The 15,284-nt window shown below is 41.0% G+C and overlaps 1 protein-coding gene across 1 annotated transcript in view; it reads left to right on the forward strand.

Moving 5' to 3' along the window:
* The first annotated feature begins 3,133 nt into the window (after nt 1-3,133).
* Nucleotides 3,134-15,284, forward strand: part of slc30a6 (solute carrier family 30 member 6) — a 34,494-nt gene continuing 22,343 nt past the window's right edge. Inside the window, exons 1-4 of the mRNA XM_048269800.1 lie at nt 3,134-3,373; nt 4,153-4,199; nt 4,999-5,085; nt 11,293-11,377. Of these exons, the coding sequence (XP_048125757.1) occupies nt 3,145-3,373; nt 4,153-4,199; nt 4,999-5,085; nt 11,293-11,377 (448 nt within the window). The 5' untranslated portion in view covers nt 3,134-3,144. The remainder of the gene's footprint in view (nt 3,374-4,152; nt 4,200-4,998; nt 5,086-11,292; nt 11,378-15,284) is intronic.

A 15,284-nucleotide genomic window follows, 5' to 3' on the forward strand; every position in this document is an offset into this window, starting at 1 on the left:
TTTGATGGAGAATGACACTCTTTTTACATCATAAATATGGTGTGCAACCATACAGAAACAACATTTTTCACACAGTGTTGATGCCTGTGCAAAGTGTCTGTGCAAAGCTGATTTATATCAATGTAAAGTGTTATGACCCTTTCTTACTTTTAAAACCTTTAATGGTGCGTTATGGATGTGACGTTATGGATGTTACATAATGTGAATTTACAAGACTGGGGACTTTATTATACCTCAAAGCCGATAAAACGTCTGTTCTGGTGGCATGTCAGTTTCAACGCATTTCAACTTAGTGTTTACAATTGACATTTCAAAGATTATTAGGAGGATCAAAACCTCAGGGAGGCCTTGCCTAACCATTAGCAAAACAAACATAATATTAAAATACCTCCAGTGATTAGCCTAGCCATAGCCTATTTTCAAGTGGCCTAATAACGAAAATCTGAGTGATTATCTTCCTGTAACTGTCATACTGTTGTTGTACAGTAACTGGATTATCGTGTTAGCTGGTGAAGATGGCTGACTTTGCAGCTGGAGTTAACATAGCAACCTCCTTATGTTGCAGATCTGTTCAGCCTGCCGTTCACGGCTGCTTAACACAGTTTAATTTTAAATGTGACACGATATGACAGCATAAGTGTCAGGTCCTCTGTAGCTAATACCCACAGAGTAACATGAGTAAGGGCAGCAATAAACTAGATGTACCACATAGCGGTACAAAATATGACCGCCTCTCAGTCCTGCATATTCTGTTCGCAAAAATAAATCACGCTTGTCAATTTGTCTCCATCTCCTACTCCTGCAACTCATGTGCATGTAAATGAGTGTGTGCTGTGAGTTTGCTTTTGTTTATAAGAGTGTGTGTGTGTGTGTGTGTGTCTGTGTGTGTGTGTCTGTGTGTGCATGTGTGTATGCGTGCCTGTGTTTGTGTGTTTATGTGTGTGTGTGCGTGTGTGTGTGTTTGCATGGGCACATGCGTATGTGTGCCTGTGTGTGTGTGTTTATGTGTCTGCATTCATGTGGGTGGGTGTTTGTGCATGTGTGTGTGTGTTTGCCTGTCTGTGTGTGTGTGTGTGCTTGCCTGTCTGTATGTGTTTATGTGTGTGCTTGCCTGTCTGTATGTGTGCGAGTGTGTGTGTGTGTGTGTGTGTTTATGTGTCTGCATTCATGTGGGTGGGTGTTTGTGCATGTGTGTGTTTATGTGTCTGCATTCATGTGGGTGGGTGTTTGTGCATGTGTGTGTGTGTGTGTGTGTGTGTGTGTGCTTGCCTGTCTGTGTGTGTGTGTGTGCTTGCCTGTCTGTATGTGTGTATGTGTGTGCTTGCCTGTCTGTATGTGTGCGAGTGTGTGTGTGTGTGTGCGCATGTGCGTGTGTGTGCATGTGTGTGTGTGCACGTGCGTGTGCATGTACTTTATGTGTGCAAATCACAAATGAGTGGGTATGGGTTAGGTTGATGCGGGCTCTTGAGACTAACATACCATAAATATTTTGTTATCTTGGGTGCAACGGTTGAGGTAGGGATAGTTATTTAGGGGAGTGGCCACCAAGTTTCATGTTCCCTGGTGTTTCAGTAACCCGGGAATCACTGACCAAAATTGATGACGGTAAAAGAAAAAAATAAATGTCTTTTTTATATTTTAAATGACTTGTTGTCCTGATTCGTCCTGTGGATCTTAGTGGGCACTGAGGAAGCAATAATTTCATCGCTAGTTTTTCATGATTACTATTTCAATTGTTTCATATCAAAATTTACTACTTAAGTATGTGTTTTATGTAGTTTGTCGAGGACTGGTTCAGACACATCACATCCATAACGTGAAACCGTCACATCCATAACGCCAGTTTTTCCTACATAATGCATTACGAAAATGACGCATAGTTTCAAAAACACACTTTTTGTGTTTATTCAAGTCTCCTTCATGCTACATATATCATAGTTTCGGCAGAGTTCACAGAGTTTGTAGAAAACCTGTAATCTCTCACAAAAGTGTGTCCATTTCATGTCACATCCATAACGCTGATAAAATGCCTTGTATTCTTAGGATGAAATTGATTATATGAAATTTGAGGATTTCTCAGTATTCAGAGGACAGAGGTTACATTAAAAGTTATGCAAATGAATTTACTGATCCTAATTTTGCCCCCACTCTAAGGCATTTTGTTTACCAATATGAGTCCAATTGTCATATCCATAACGCTGGAACTGCCCAGTAACAAAAAAACAAAAACAAAAAGTTACTTTCCATAGAGGGTAACTAAGTAAAGTAACAGGTTACTTTTTTGAGAAGTAACGAGTAACGAGCAAACACTACTTTTTAAAAGTAACTTCCACAACACTGATGATGTCACATCCATAACGCACCATTAAAGGTTATAAAAGTAAAAAGGGGCACAATTTGTTAATAATATTTTACATTGATTTACTGAGCTTTGCACAGACACTTAGGACATTGTCGCATCAACACTATGTGTAGCATAAACATTTCCTATAAAACGTTATGGATGTGACATGAACAAAAGCCTTACAAATGTAAGGAGCTGTGCCCTTAAGGCAAACTGAGCATACACTGCTCTACCATTCCCTTGTCGATCTGGAATTTGTCAAATGATAAGAATTTGTTGGATCCTTGAGTCTATTTATCCCCTTTTTAATATGAATAATATTGCCATGTGACAACTGTTGTTTCTGTATGGTGGCACACCATATTTATGATGTAAAAAGAGTGTAACTCTCCATAAAATTCAATCAGATCAGTTACAAACAATAAAATATAGACCTAAATTAACATTTTAATTTAGGTCTATATTTTATATAGTCTATATAACTCTCCATGAAATTCAATCAGATCAGTTACAAACAATAAAATATAGACCTAAATTAACATTTTAACAATAGTTCTATTTGTGTGTGCACAAGTCATGGTAAGGATGACCTTTGCATGGAATTGCCCAAATATTTCACAACATGCGGAATGGCAGGTCAGATCAAATATGCTGAAAATTGTCCCTCCTCATCTTCCGTATTACTCTGGGTAGATTTGTAGATGAATATGATATAGAATCCCCCCACTGAGCGAGATATCTTCGACTGCTGTTTTGCTAAATTTCCAAGCCTTATATTTTACAGATTAGCACTGTTGCACATGCGCAACCCAACGGGAACGTTCTGCGTTTCCCAGAGGTCCAAAATGGCGATGGACAGTATGTCCACGTCTGCAGGAGGACTATCATATCACAATGTTTCTGACTTTTATCCTCGAAAACTTGGCCCAAAGCCGGACGTTGTACCGTCCGGAGTGACAGAGAGGAAAATCGGACCGTTGGATAAACCTGACATGGTGGCAGTGGATGTCATTAACATCAAGGATTCAGGTACATAGGTAGCGATGACGTTAGCTGATGTTAGGGATGTGATGCAGGCAAACCTAGCTAGCTGACAACAGTAATGCGCGTAAGCTAACTATGCTAACGTTTTAGCAAACGTTAACTAGAAGGCTTGTTAACACTAAAAAGTAATGTTTACTGGTGAAAAAAGATGATGGTGTCACTGAAATATATATGAAGAAAAGAAAGATAATAGCCACCTAGAATACAAAGTTGAACAAAGAACTCTGTTCAGCCACAAGCTAACAAACTGTTACTGACTGTGTTGGGTTAGCTAACTTGTAAGCGATAAATTGATAGGCCTCAAATAACTCGGGAATGTTGAAGGTAGATTATCGAGCCCTTGAAGTTAACAGGGAACGTTTGTACTCGGTTACGACACGTATCGCAGCACTATACAGACATTAATATACTTTTGACCATACAAAGTTGGCCACAAGTGCTGGCAGTCTGTTTATGGTGGCTAGCTAGCCATCTTAAGCTGTCAGTTTTAAATGTCACAAACCGACAGACAAACGCATCAGCAGTAACTTTCTTGAAATTCAGCAGTGGCGTACATTTGCATTGTATTTGAACCAAATCTTAAATGAAGTATTCTGTAAATTCGGGACCTTTAGCCTCGGTGGTTTGCTCAAGATGTCCTCACGTTACCTTTTGAGGACTGGTATGAAAAGGCACTTAAAATATGGGGCTTATATTCTCATTTTCAGAAACGGTGTTATGTAGGGCAACGTGTTGAATTTGACCTCTTTCATTTATGTTTGCAGATATCCCAATGCATAGGAAAAAGCAAGAGAATGACACATACATTCTGGTAAGTTTCAAAGTGAAAGATTTTTTTGGGAACCTCTACGAATGCATTCCATGGATTCATTTAGCCTTAATTCCTTTAAGTTTTACCTTGATAAGGCTTAATATCTACATTTAATGTTCCAAGCCTTTTTTGTAGACATTCTGTCAGTTCAGGGATGTTACAGTAAGGACTGTAAAGGGCAAGTAACAATGAAAAATGTTAAATGATTACAAATGTATGTTTCAAGCTAGCACACAAGCATACTTCATACCTTAGATATTCACACAAGTTGAAGTAGGCATCTATATTTATTTAATTTGGTCTTTGATGCTGTCTGTTGTCATAAATGTAGGCCTACTTCTCCCAGTGTGTCTGCACTAAATATTGTCTGCAACTCTGAATTTTTATTTGTGTGTGCACACACACAACAAATAAATATAAGAAGGTTGTGAAGTTGCATATGCATTTTAGAGAAAAGCTGTATAAATATATATGGCTGTATAAATATATATAACTTTAAATGCGGTTTTTCATCGCAAAACTGTTGTGTAACTGAATCCTGGAAACTGTTGCATGCAGGCAGTGTCAGCCTAATGTTAATGACAAATAGCCAGTAGATGGAAGCACTGTCCTGTGTTATCAGCTATTATTTGTATTCACTATGACTATATTGTTGATTGTTTGTTAGCTGTTTACAAAAGGATATAAATATTTGCTCTAAATATACAACATACATTTAATTTGAAGGTGCCTTGTCAAGTTGAATTATGAAGTTATATCTTTGGCTCTATGGGATGTCATCTCCTGTGCCTTCCTGCAGGGAACTATCCATCCTTTCCGGAAGACGCATAGGTCGATTTTTGGAAAGTTGAAGCAGGAGTTCCGTTTGGTTGCCTCTGACAGACGAGTGAGTATTGTTATGGTGTGGGATTATCCCTCCAGATCCCACACACACACACATTCACACATACTCACACATTCCATAGGCCACACATATAAGCACCCTTTGACCAGAAAGTGTTGTTTTGGTTTTCAGTTGCTGGTTTGACAAAATCATAGCTTAGTTGTTGTTGTATGACACATTAAGCTCTTCATCCTGCACACAGAAACCTTCACCAAAACAAACTTGCTGACATTAATCCATCACAAAAGAAGTGTTCCCTAGAGGTCTTCTGTGAATCTGTGGTTAAATCACTTTATCCGGGCTACCTCAATCCCGTCCACCCAATAGGCAGTGGTTACCCTTAATCTGACCTTGTCATAATGAGGTTGTCCTGGACGATGGCTGCGATGATGAGCGATTAGGTATTTCAGATGGGCAGAGAGTGTTTTTTTTTTTTTTTAAGATGATCCACTTTTACCCTGCGCTAGGATCCCTGCTTTATCAAACAAAGAAAAATTGGATTAGCAAGCAAACACAAGTTCCAGGAGAGCAGCCGACTGAATTCTTTTGATTTGTATGTATGTATTTGTGGGGTAAACCTCTCTCAAATATCCATACTTTAATGCTTATTGGCAAAACTGCAAATCCATCAGGATGGAGAGGTGTTTACTGCCATTGATTCACAGATCAGGGCACACACTGATAATTTGAAGAGTTGCTCAGGACATTGTTGTTTTTGTAATTCTCTCATAGATGTACAGATCTGATTTACAAGGTATATCTGCTCCGGCAGATTTAAACTGTGCCATTACTGCCACAGCCACTGTGTCTGACAGATAGTGATTATAGTGAGAGATATCAGATGTATAATATTGTGATCAGATGTTCTTGTAGTGCTAATTATGGATCCAATGCCCTTGTTACACTTGGTTGTTTTGCACTGTCAGACCTTGATGTGACTGTATCACCCGAGCTGGGTCATTCCATGTGATATGAGACAATTTTCAAAACTTCCCGTTCTACCCCCTTACATTTTCTTTATTCTCTGAAGTTGTGTACGTCTACAAAGGAAGGTCTGCAAGGTTATACCTCCAAATTTAGTGTACATCTATAAGAATTTTGCTTCAGGGTACTCCTATCCCAATTTCAAAAAAGTGGCAGCAAACCATTTTAGCAACTTCTGACTAGGTTGTTTTCAGACACGAGCATGATTTTTGTGGAAGCAGTCTATATACTCTAGTGTTATTCATGTGTCATACGCACACAACGATAAGCCTAAATACGGGTTTACCTGGAAAAACACCAATATTTGTGACCCTCTTAGAAGAAGAGCATGAGGTGCAAGCCCAATTTTACTCTTCGTGCCACCCTATAGACATTAGGGGTGTAACGGTACACAGAAGTCACGGTTCGGTTCATACCTCGGTTCGGACATCACGTTCGGGTAATGAAGTTCGCACAATGGAGGGAAAAGCAAAACAAAACTGCAGAAAGCATTTTTTTTTTTGTACATGTCTCAGGCTGTACCACCTAGTGTCATACAGTCTCTTCCCTGAGCTATCTGCAACAGCCTGAAGTGTGTAAGATGTAGGCTAAACAGTACAATAAGTACCCAGACTCCATCTGTAACTTGTAAACAAAATAAGACAATCAGCTATAAAACTGAAAATAGGTCTACACATTTCTGAAAGTGCAAATTACATAGAAAAATTATTTTTAAAAATCCACCTTCAACATCTGTGTTTAGTTGTATATGGAAGGGTCTACAATTTGCCTCAATATTTCTTTTATTGTGTGTAAAGTAATAATCTAGCCTACTAACTGTGAAAATATCACACTATTTTGCCTTTAAAAAAAACGAAATTGCTCCTTTCATTTCATAAACAGACTACAACTAGAAGTCACGTGACTTTGCCCTTTGACGTTAACTCACCGTAGCATGGTTTGTTTATTAGCCTGGTTAGCGTTGTCACTTTATTTTACTGTCTATGCACTTAACACTACCAGCTCCTCATGTGAGAAGTTACAAGTTACCCCAACATAAAGGTAATTACCACGCGATTTACATAGCTTTCTGTCAATACGAAATCATTTAATTTAAGCCATAGGTTTTGGCCCTATTTGTATGTCTATCCAAAGGCTGCTGAAGCGCAGGGGAAGTTTTTTCCCCTCGTTTCAGTGATTGGTAGCCTACATCATCTGGGTGATGGCTTCGAATATGTGTAGCATTTTTTCCACTCACATACCCAACAACTGCTGAACAACGCCGACACACAGTTTCATCTCATCCACCACTCTTTCGCCTGTACTAACGTTACTGTAACTGAAGTTCTCAAACTTGCGATCTTAAAGAGACCAGCGGATCCTCTAACTGTTGTGGGTCTGACTGACGGACTCGACCGACGACCTGACAAAAAAAAAACATAGGCGCCAATCAGAGCTTCAGAGCTAAGGCGAGGCTACAGATTAGCGTTAGGTGTCGCTAAAGAACTCCCGTAACTCTCGCTACTTAACAGTAATTGATTAATCCGCACAGGAGTTTTATGTATTTTTATACCGTGTATTCTCTGTGTAAATTCATGCACCGAACCGTGACGCCCGTACCGTTTCGGTTCAATACGAATACATGAACCGTTACACCCCTAATAGACATCTATCTATCTATCTATCTATCTATCTATCTATCTATCTATGAATTGGGGAAAAAATAAGAATGTCACTCAAATCAGCAACCAAAATAGTCATATGATAGATAGATACTTTATTGATCCCCCATGGGGAAATTCAAGGGTCTTAGTAGCATACAGACATCACACACAACATGCACTTACAGCAGAAATGGTAAACATAAGTATAAACATATAACTAAACTCCACTGTACAATAAAGACAGTAGAATATAAGAAAGATAAGAAAACTAACAATACTAAATACACTATATAAATTTAATTAAGAAAGTCCAATGTGCTTGGGGGTGATCAAGCATAAGACGCTTGTAGTGACAGGGCCGGGACTGGTAAGGTGCTAAAGGGAGTGAGTGTCATGGTGAAGGTGCTAACAGTAGTCCAACCATAGTCCTTAGTTATGTGTGCATGGCAAGGTGCTCAAGAGAGTGAGCGTCATGGTGAAGGTGCAAAAAGTAGTCCAACATTAGTCCAACAGTGCAAGAGTAAGGTCTAGAGACCAGCATAAATAATATGGACAAATAGGAGAGTAAAGTATAATGTAGACAAGGTAAAATAAAAAAAAAATATTTCAGTGCAAGAACAGGTTGAGGTAATAGGGTTATAGCCATTCATTCATTCAGTATTGTAGCAGAAGCCTGACCGCAGCCACTGATCATGTGTGCTAATATAGCATGAAAAACAGTATAGCAGTAAAACAGTAGTGAAAACATTAGGCTGTGTACATTAGTAAAACAGTAGTGGGCAGTCAGTACTCAAACATGGACATGGAGAGGGTGGAGAGGCAGACAGACTAAGCAGAGATGTCTATCTCTCCTCTTCCCTTTAGTGAGGCATTGAACAGTTCAATGGCCCTAGGAACAAATGACTTCCTCAGCCTTTCAGTTGTGCATGGCAGTGAGCGAAGTCTCCAGCTTATCAAGCTCTTTTGGTTTTTGATAGTGCTGTTATCATATATTATGATAACAGTGTAACGTGCAGGGTATAGTGGTCACTTAAGGCCACTCTAATCCCTCTGTCTGCAGCAGTGTTGCGCGGTCTGCCCGAAATTAAGCGGTCGCCTGCGGATGACCCTGTCACCCGCGGTTATGAGTCATAAACAAAATATTTTAATGATATTCGGGTCATTTGCGGGCGGGTCAGTTAAAATTAATTAAATATATATTTTCTACAAATAGGCCTACTTAAAATATCACGAGAAGGCTAGCATCAATACAGTAAAGCATCAATACAAGTCAACAGTAAAGAAGCTGAAGACGCGAGTTAAAATAATAAAGACACCCCTTCGGGAAAAGCAATATAGGCTATGGGAAATATTGGGGAAAAAAAGATGACAGTAGACAGTACACGTAATGGTCTATGTAGGCCTACTTCTTGCGAAGCCATTTAAAAGTATGACAGCCAAAACGGGCAGCCTGCAGAAATAATTGTTATGGCACAGACTACACAGCCATATCTACCAGTATGTATAGGTTCGCGCATGCATAAAAGTTACCTTAGTTCGTTGTGTTTGTGACTTCAAACAGTGGATGTGCTTTAGTAAAGCTTTGTGCTTCATTCAGCATTATAAAGCAGTTCTTACGCTAACGTTTTGACCAGCAATGTATCTCTCTTGCCTACCTTGCCTCACCATTTCTGTTTTCGAAAGAAAGATGTATGTCCATGGCCTTCAAATCTTATCCTAGTGTTCTAATGGTTGCGTGCGTGCTTGAGCTCTTATTGTAATTCTCTCTCCTGCGCAAACATTATGTCCTGCATGCCTACTGCGTGTAGTTCTACTGCATAAAGTTTCGCAAATAAATTTGTTTGTTTTACAGAAATGGCCTACTGTCACACTGCATGCAGCCTATAACCAAAAGCACACATTTTGTAAATAAGCGTGTCGGATATAATTTTGTCCTAATTAATATATGCGGTCTGAGTTGCGGTCGGGTTGATTAAAATATCGGGCGACCACGGGCCGCTTGTGACCAAACCCGTTCAACACTGGTCTGCAGGTATGTTTGTTCAGAGCAGTGCTGAGGTCAAGGCAGGCCAAGTTCATTCCACTTTGACCGGGTGGTCTTTTGTGTGTTGGTATTCTAGATACCAGGAAATATTCAGCTGCTTTTAGATCAAGGAGGGCTCACAGACATAAGTAGTTAAGAGGGAGGTATCCTAGAAAGGAAGGGGGTGGTCTGCAGCTCACTGGCTGTGTATGTACAACTTTATAACAGCATAGCCCTCTCTGATGGCACATGGTGGTTACAGTTACTTCGTCTGTACGCTAGGGGGCAGTGTGTTGACTCCTGTCTCCGTATTAGAGAGAGGGGGTGGATGTTGGTTGTGATGCTGTCTTGTTGTTTACACACACACACACACACACACACACACACACCCACACACACCCCATACACACACACACACACACACACACACACACACACACACCCATACACACACACACACACACACAGACAGCCTCAGCCTCCGCCACAGGCTCCACACAAGCCTCCACTGTCCTCCATCTTTTATATCTGGCTGGGCTTTGTCAGTGGACGCCCAGGCCTTGTCATAACACAGTGCACCGCAGTAATTGTAGATTTCACAGCAGTGCCCGGCGTGCTGCAGACATCGATGCGAGGCGACAGCTGAAGTTCCCCCCCGCCGCTGCGTCACGAGCACGCCTTCCGCCTGCCCGTTGCTGCTGTTGGTGGCGTCTTCGTCTTCACCTTCTTTTATTGTCCGCGTTCAGGTGCAGTGCAGTCAGGATGGAGGAAGAGGTCGTTTAGTGTTACGCCCAGATCAAATAATCGCCCTCAGACAAGCAGCAGAAAATGTCCTGCTGACACATTGCGACAGAGCGGGGTTGGTGTATGGTTCCGTTTCAGAAAGGCGCAGAGCTACATTTGTTGCCAATTCTACACTCTAAAACGGATAGTTCCGTTCTTTGATTATGATTGGCTGAGCTGCGTTCAAAGCCATTGTAGAATTACCCATGTATGTTTTGACCGTCGTTGGGTCACAGATTACCCAATAAAAAAAAATAGAGAAGCACATCTTTTTTTTTCATTTTGGGCAAAAAAAATGGTTAGGGTACCGTTACATGCTCAAAAGAAAGGAACGGCAAAAAAAAACATGAATCAAAGTAGCAAGCATGGCTGTCCCTTTTCTGTATTTTGGGTGATTCTCTCAAACACATCTTGGATTCTGACTGATTGAGATGTTTTTTTTACAGACAGTAGCTCTGATGGTGAAGCGTACTCCACATGTATACAATTAGTTTTTACTATGTAAACATCACTATCAGATGTTTTTTTATTTGCATGGCTAGCCCGATGCTGAAGCACCACTATTGAAAAAGCTGTTGGTAGCATTGGCTAACTAGCGCCAGCTTTTGGAGTGCAGGGGACAAGCCGAGATGGGCTATGAGACATACGTTCACACTCGGTATCATGTTTCAATACACTTTAGGTCAATATCACACCGTAATTCTCCTTTAAATGTCGATGTTTTCTTAGCTGGGCTTTAGTAACAGAAGTATATTTGTGTTGTTGTGTCTTTTTCAGTCCTGGCGGATCCTGCTCTTTGGCGTGCTTAACGTGCTCTGCACTGCCTGTCTGCTCATGTGGTGCAGCTCGACCAACAGTATGGGTAAGTAGACAAGACGCCAGAGGATGCTAAGATAAGCAGGTGGTGTGTAGGATTCTCCATAGATAGACGGATGTTGGAAGTTGAGAGCACTCATTCAATGTAGGTACATGACGTATAACTGAAATAGACCAACAGATTTTCATGGCTGAGAAAATGGCAACTTTTTGGCCACATAAACACGTTTATGTATAAGGGTGCCCTGTGGCAGACAATTTCTGGTACAGGCATTCAAAGAACTTAGTAACAACCATGCTCAGAGAAAAATAAGGTGACCAAAGCCTCAGTGCTCATCCTTGGAAATGTAGTCAGCACTTCAGAAACTGCGGCGAAAGGGCAGCGCAGCAACACTGCAAAACCAGCCCCCCTGCTGTGTGGCATTGCGGCCTGGAAGGAGACATCGGTGGCGTATTGAGCTGCAGAGAGGCGACACGCGATCCCGACGTCGATACCTAGTGCAGATAAACAGCGCCACTGAGCCCAGCGACGCAGGTGCAGGACAAAAAGATCCCCGGCCGGCACAGGAAACTGTTGGTACACTTCCCATGTGGTGTTTATCCACACAGAAATGAATCAGTACTAATATTTAAGCCGGCGGGGGAGAGATTGTCTTTCCTGCTTTCCAGTCAGGAGGAGGTTGTATCTGCTGCTAGCCACAGCCTCCTGCTGCCATAATCAGCAGAGCCCTCAAGGCTCAGCCATATTATGTGGGGTGTGGGGATTTTTACAGAATAACAATAGCAAATCGTTATAAACAATAGCCGTAAACATTTGAAAATCATGACTCAGTAAGGAGAAGTAAGTAGTTATATACAAGGTGAACGGATAACTCTATAAATGCTTTATGAAAGCCTCATTGAGTTCCTGTTGAACTGGTGCATGATGGGAAATTATTCAAATGTCTGGTAAATACTGACCCAACAGGATTCTCAGTCTTTGCAAAATCATAGTCTGTGACTAAAATCTATGACTCGTCTTTAGATGTGAGAAGGTGTTAGACTTAAGTCTTTTAAAAGTATTTTTTAAAATCTTCTCAGACGTCTCAGAAGTACAGTATATGGACATCATTAGTAATGATACTTAATAGTAGGCCCAGTTTTACTGTTGTTGAGTTGCCTGTGAACATGTTGCCAGTTTAGATGTGGTTGAGTGTTGAACACAATGTGCATGCCTTTGTTAAGTCATAATTTTTTGCTTCTGCAATACTGTTGGTGAATTTTGAGTAGAATGGGACTGTTTCAGAATGGGACATATTTAGGCGTGGTGCAGCAGAGCTGTATCAGTGACGAAAACAAAATGAGGCCACCAGAAGGAGCTAAAAATGGATTTACTGAACAGATTGAATGGATGGATTCAGTTCTGGACCGGGCTGATTTTCTGTTTTAATATCTGTTCTGTCTTATACTGTTACTCGGGGTCCAAGAAGTGCTTACTTCACAGATTCTGGCTCAAATTTTGCTAATATGGCAGAGCTGTTTTGGTGTAATTTCTTCACAATGCAAGTGCCTCATGCCACGCATTCCACGCTTTTTACTGACGTCCTGTAGCTGGTGAATGCGTTGTTTTCATTAGCACAGTGTTATTAGTGCGTCTGTGCGGCGACGGGGGTAAATTAGATCTCTTCCACATCTCTGGAAGTTTTCCAGTCAGTGCGCAAAAGGGCCTGATGTGCTGGGCTGCACATCGGGCTTCTGGCTCATTTGGTTCAACTGCAAATGCCTGCAGTGATCAACCACCCCTCTCGACACACACACACATACACTCAGTCACACTTTTATCCTCCCCCAGACAACAGCAAACAGTGCTGAATACAATGTGCCGTCCACTGCAGGGCGCAGGCACATCAACAAACTGACAAGCAAACAAATTCCCCAAGGACTCACATTTTTGGGGTGGTGGAGAATTTGGGGCGCTGAGGTGGTGGGTGGGTGGGTAACATCACATGTCTGGTTTGATTTGCTAGATAAGGACATATTTGGAAGCCCATGTCTAAAGCAGGAAGGGAAATGACGACGACAACAACAACAACAACAACAACAACAACAATAATAACACTTTCATCAAACCCCCACTCAGTTATTGAGCTGTGTCTATGTCTTTCCCTGTAAATGCTAAAAATGACGGTGGCTTACCCTGAGGTGTTCCACAGAAGAGAACATTCAGGGGCTGTAGAGTAAGAAAAGCCTGAGCAAGATGACTGCATAGGTTACAACCACTACTTTTAATGCATGCCATGCTTTTTTAGATTTATTTATTTATGTGTGGCGCTGGAAACAAAGGCAGTTGACCTTGGGCTGAACCGTGAAGTTCACTGGAAGTGCTCTTCGATGTTAGCGATGATCATTAGCAGCAACAGAGGAGGAGGGGAGGGGGAAGCATCCCAACACACACACAAACACATACACGCGCACACACACACAGGCACACTCTAAGCTCGCTGTCAGGGGAGGTTTTCAACTCAGCGAATCTGCACAAAGCCCACCTCCTCTTCTCTTCTGTGTGCTCTCTCACTCTCTCTTCTCTGCCTTGCTCTCCAGGGCTTTGGAAGACTGTTATCACTGCACATATCTTGCTTGTTTTAACCTGGCTAATGTTTATAATTTATGTTTACTATACATCATACATACAGTATCATATATTTAAATATATATACTTTATGCACACTAAATACATAGAATATATATACACATCTGTTTGTTTACTTAAAGAAATTGTCTATGCTTTCTCTTGCTTAGTTTCCATCCCTCAGCCCGTCTGTGGCCGCCGTGAGGTTGTGTATTTTTGTTTCCTTCTATTTTGAAGGTGTGCGGTGTGCTGTGTGTTTGTGTAACAGAGCCTAATGCACCTCTCCGCAGCCTGTGTAAGATGTGAAACAGATGAGTCCACAGGACACTGTTTGCCTCCCGTCAGCCTGTGCTGTGCGGATCAAATTCTGCAGCGGAAGATGGGATTGGGTTGCGCGGTGTTGAGAATGTCCGCGCCTTTATCCGATCTGCACATTCCTCTTTTGTCAACAATTCTTTCAGACCGATCGATACAAAATCCTACCCCCACCACCAGTCACAGCACAGGTCACTAAAAACACTGCTCTGAACTTTATGCTCATCAGTATCTGGCTCCGTGTCTGGTCACTTTTCCCATGAAAATCCTCTGGTATCCTGGATATTTTTTGTAATATCCTCAAATTAAGGATAACCCATTGCTTATCCTAATATTCCATTGCTTTTTGCTGTATGCATATACCAAACAAGCCCATTTAGTCTACAATGCCATAATATGCAAGTACGTAGTAGTGTTTCCTGAAAGTTGAATGTAATTTCAGATCATTTCAGACAATTTCAGTGTCCGTCAAAGTGTACCGGAACACTAATACATATAGAAAAATAAGTTTGTTTTTTGTCGGTGAATGCTTTTTTGGTCTTAAACCTGTTTGCTGACTTGTTTTGGACTTGGATTAATCACATTATATTTGATCATTCAAATCTAATCTGCAAAAAGTATTAGGTATTACTTAAGAATATGTTGTTTACTTTGGCTGTTTTTGTTTCATCTGATGTTTGTTACACCCAGATGTAAATAAGTATCAGTTACTTTACAAATGTAAACATACAGTAGCTTCAATCACAAGTGTTTGTCATAACTTTTACTGAGGAGAAATATTGGAGAACGATCTAGATTGCTGGGTGATCTAGATTCCCACCCATTTTTTGAGACCCCAACAATTAAATTGTTTGCTTCTCCAAAACTCACTCTGCCTCAAATTCTATTGATAAGTGTGTGCATAGTCATTCACAGCCAGGCATAGTCAGCAAACATCCACAGTCTCAGCCTAGGAATCTAAAAACTGGTCTTGGCTCTTGAGGCCCATCTTCATACACATTGCTGTCAGCTCCGAGGCAGCCATTGAAGT

Source organism: Alosa alosa, chromosome 18, assembly GCF_017589495.1.
Source record: "Alosa alosa isolate M-15738 ecotype Scorff River chromosome 18, AALO_Geno_1.1, whole genome shotgun sequence".
NCBI classification, from domain to species: domain Eukaryota; kingdom Metazoa; phylum Chordata; class Actinopteri; order Clupeiformes; family Clupeidae; genus Alosa; species Alosa alosa.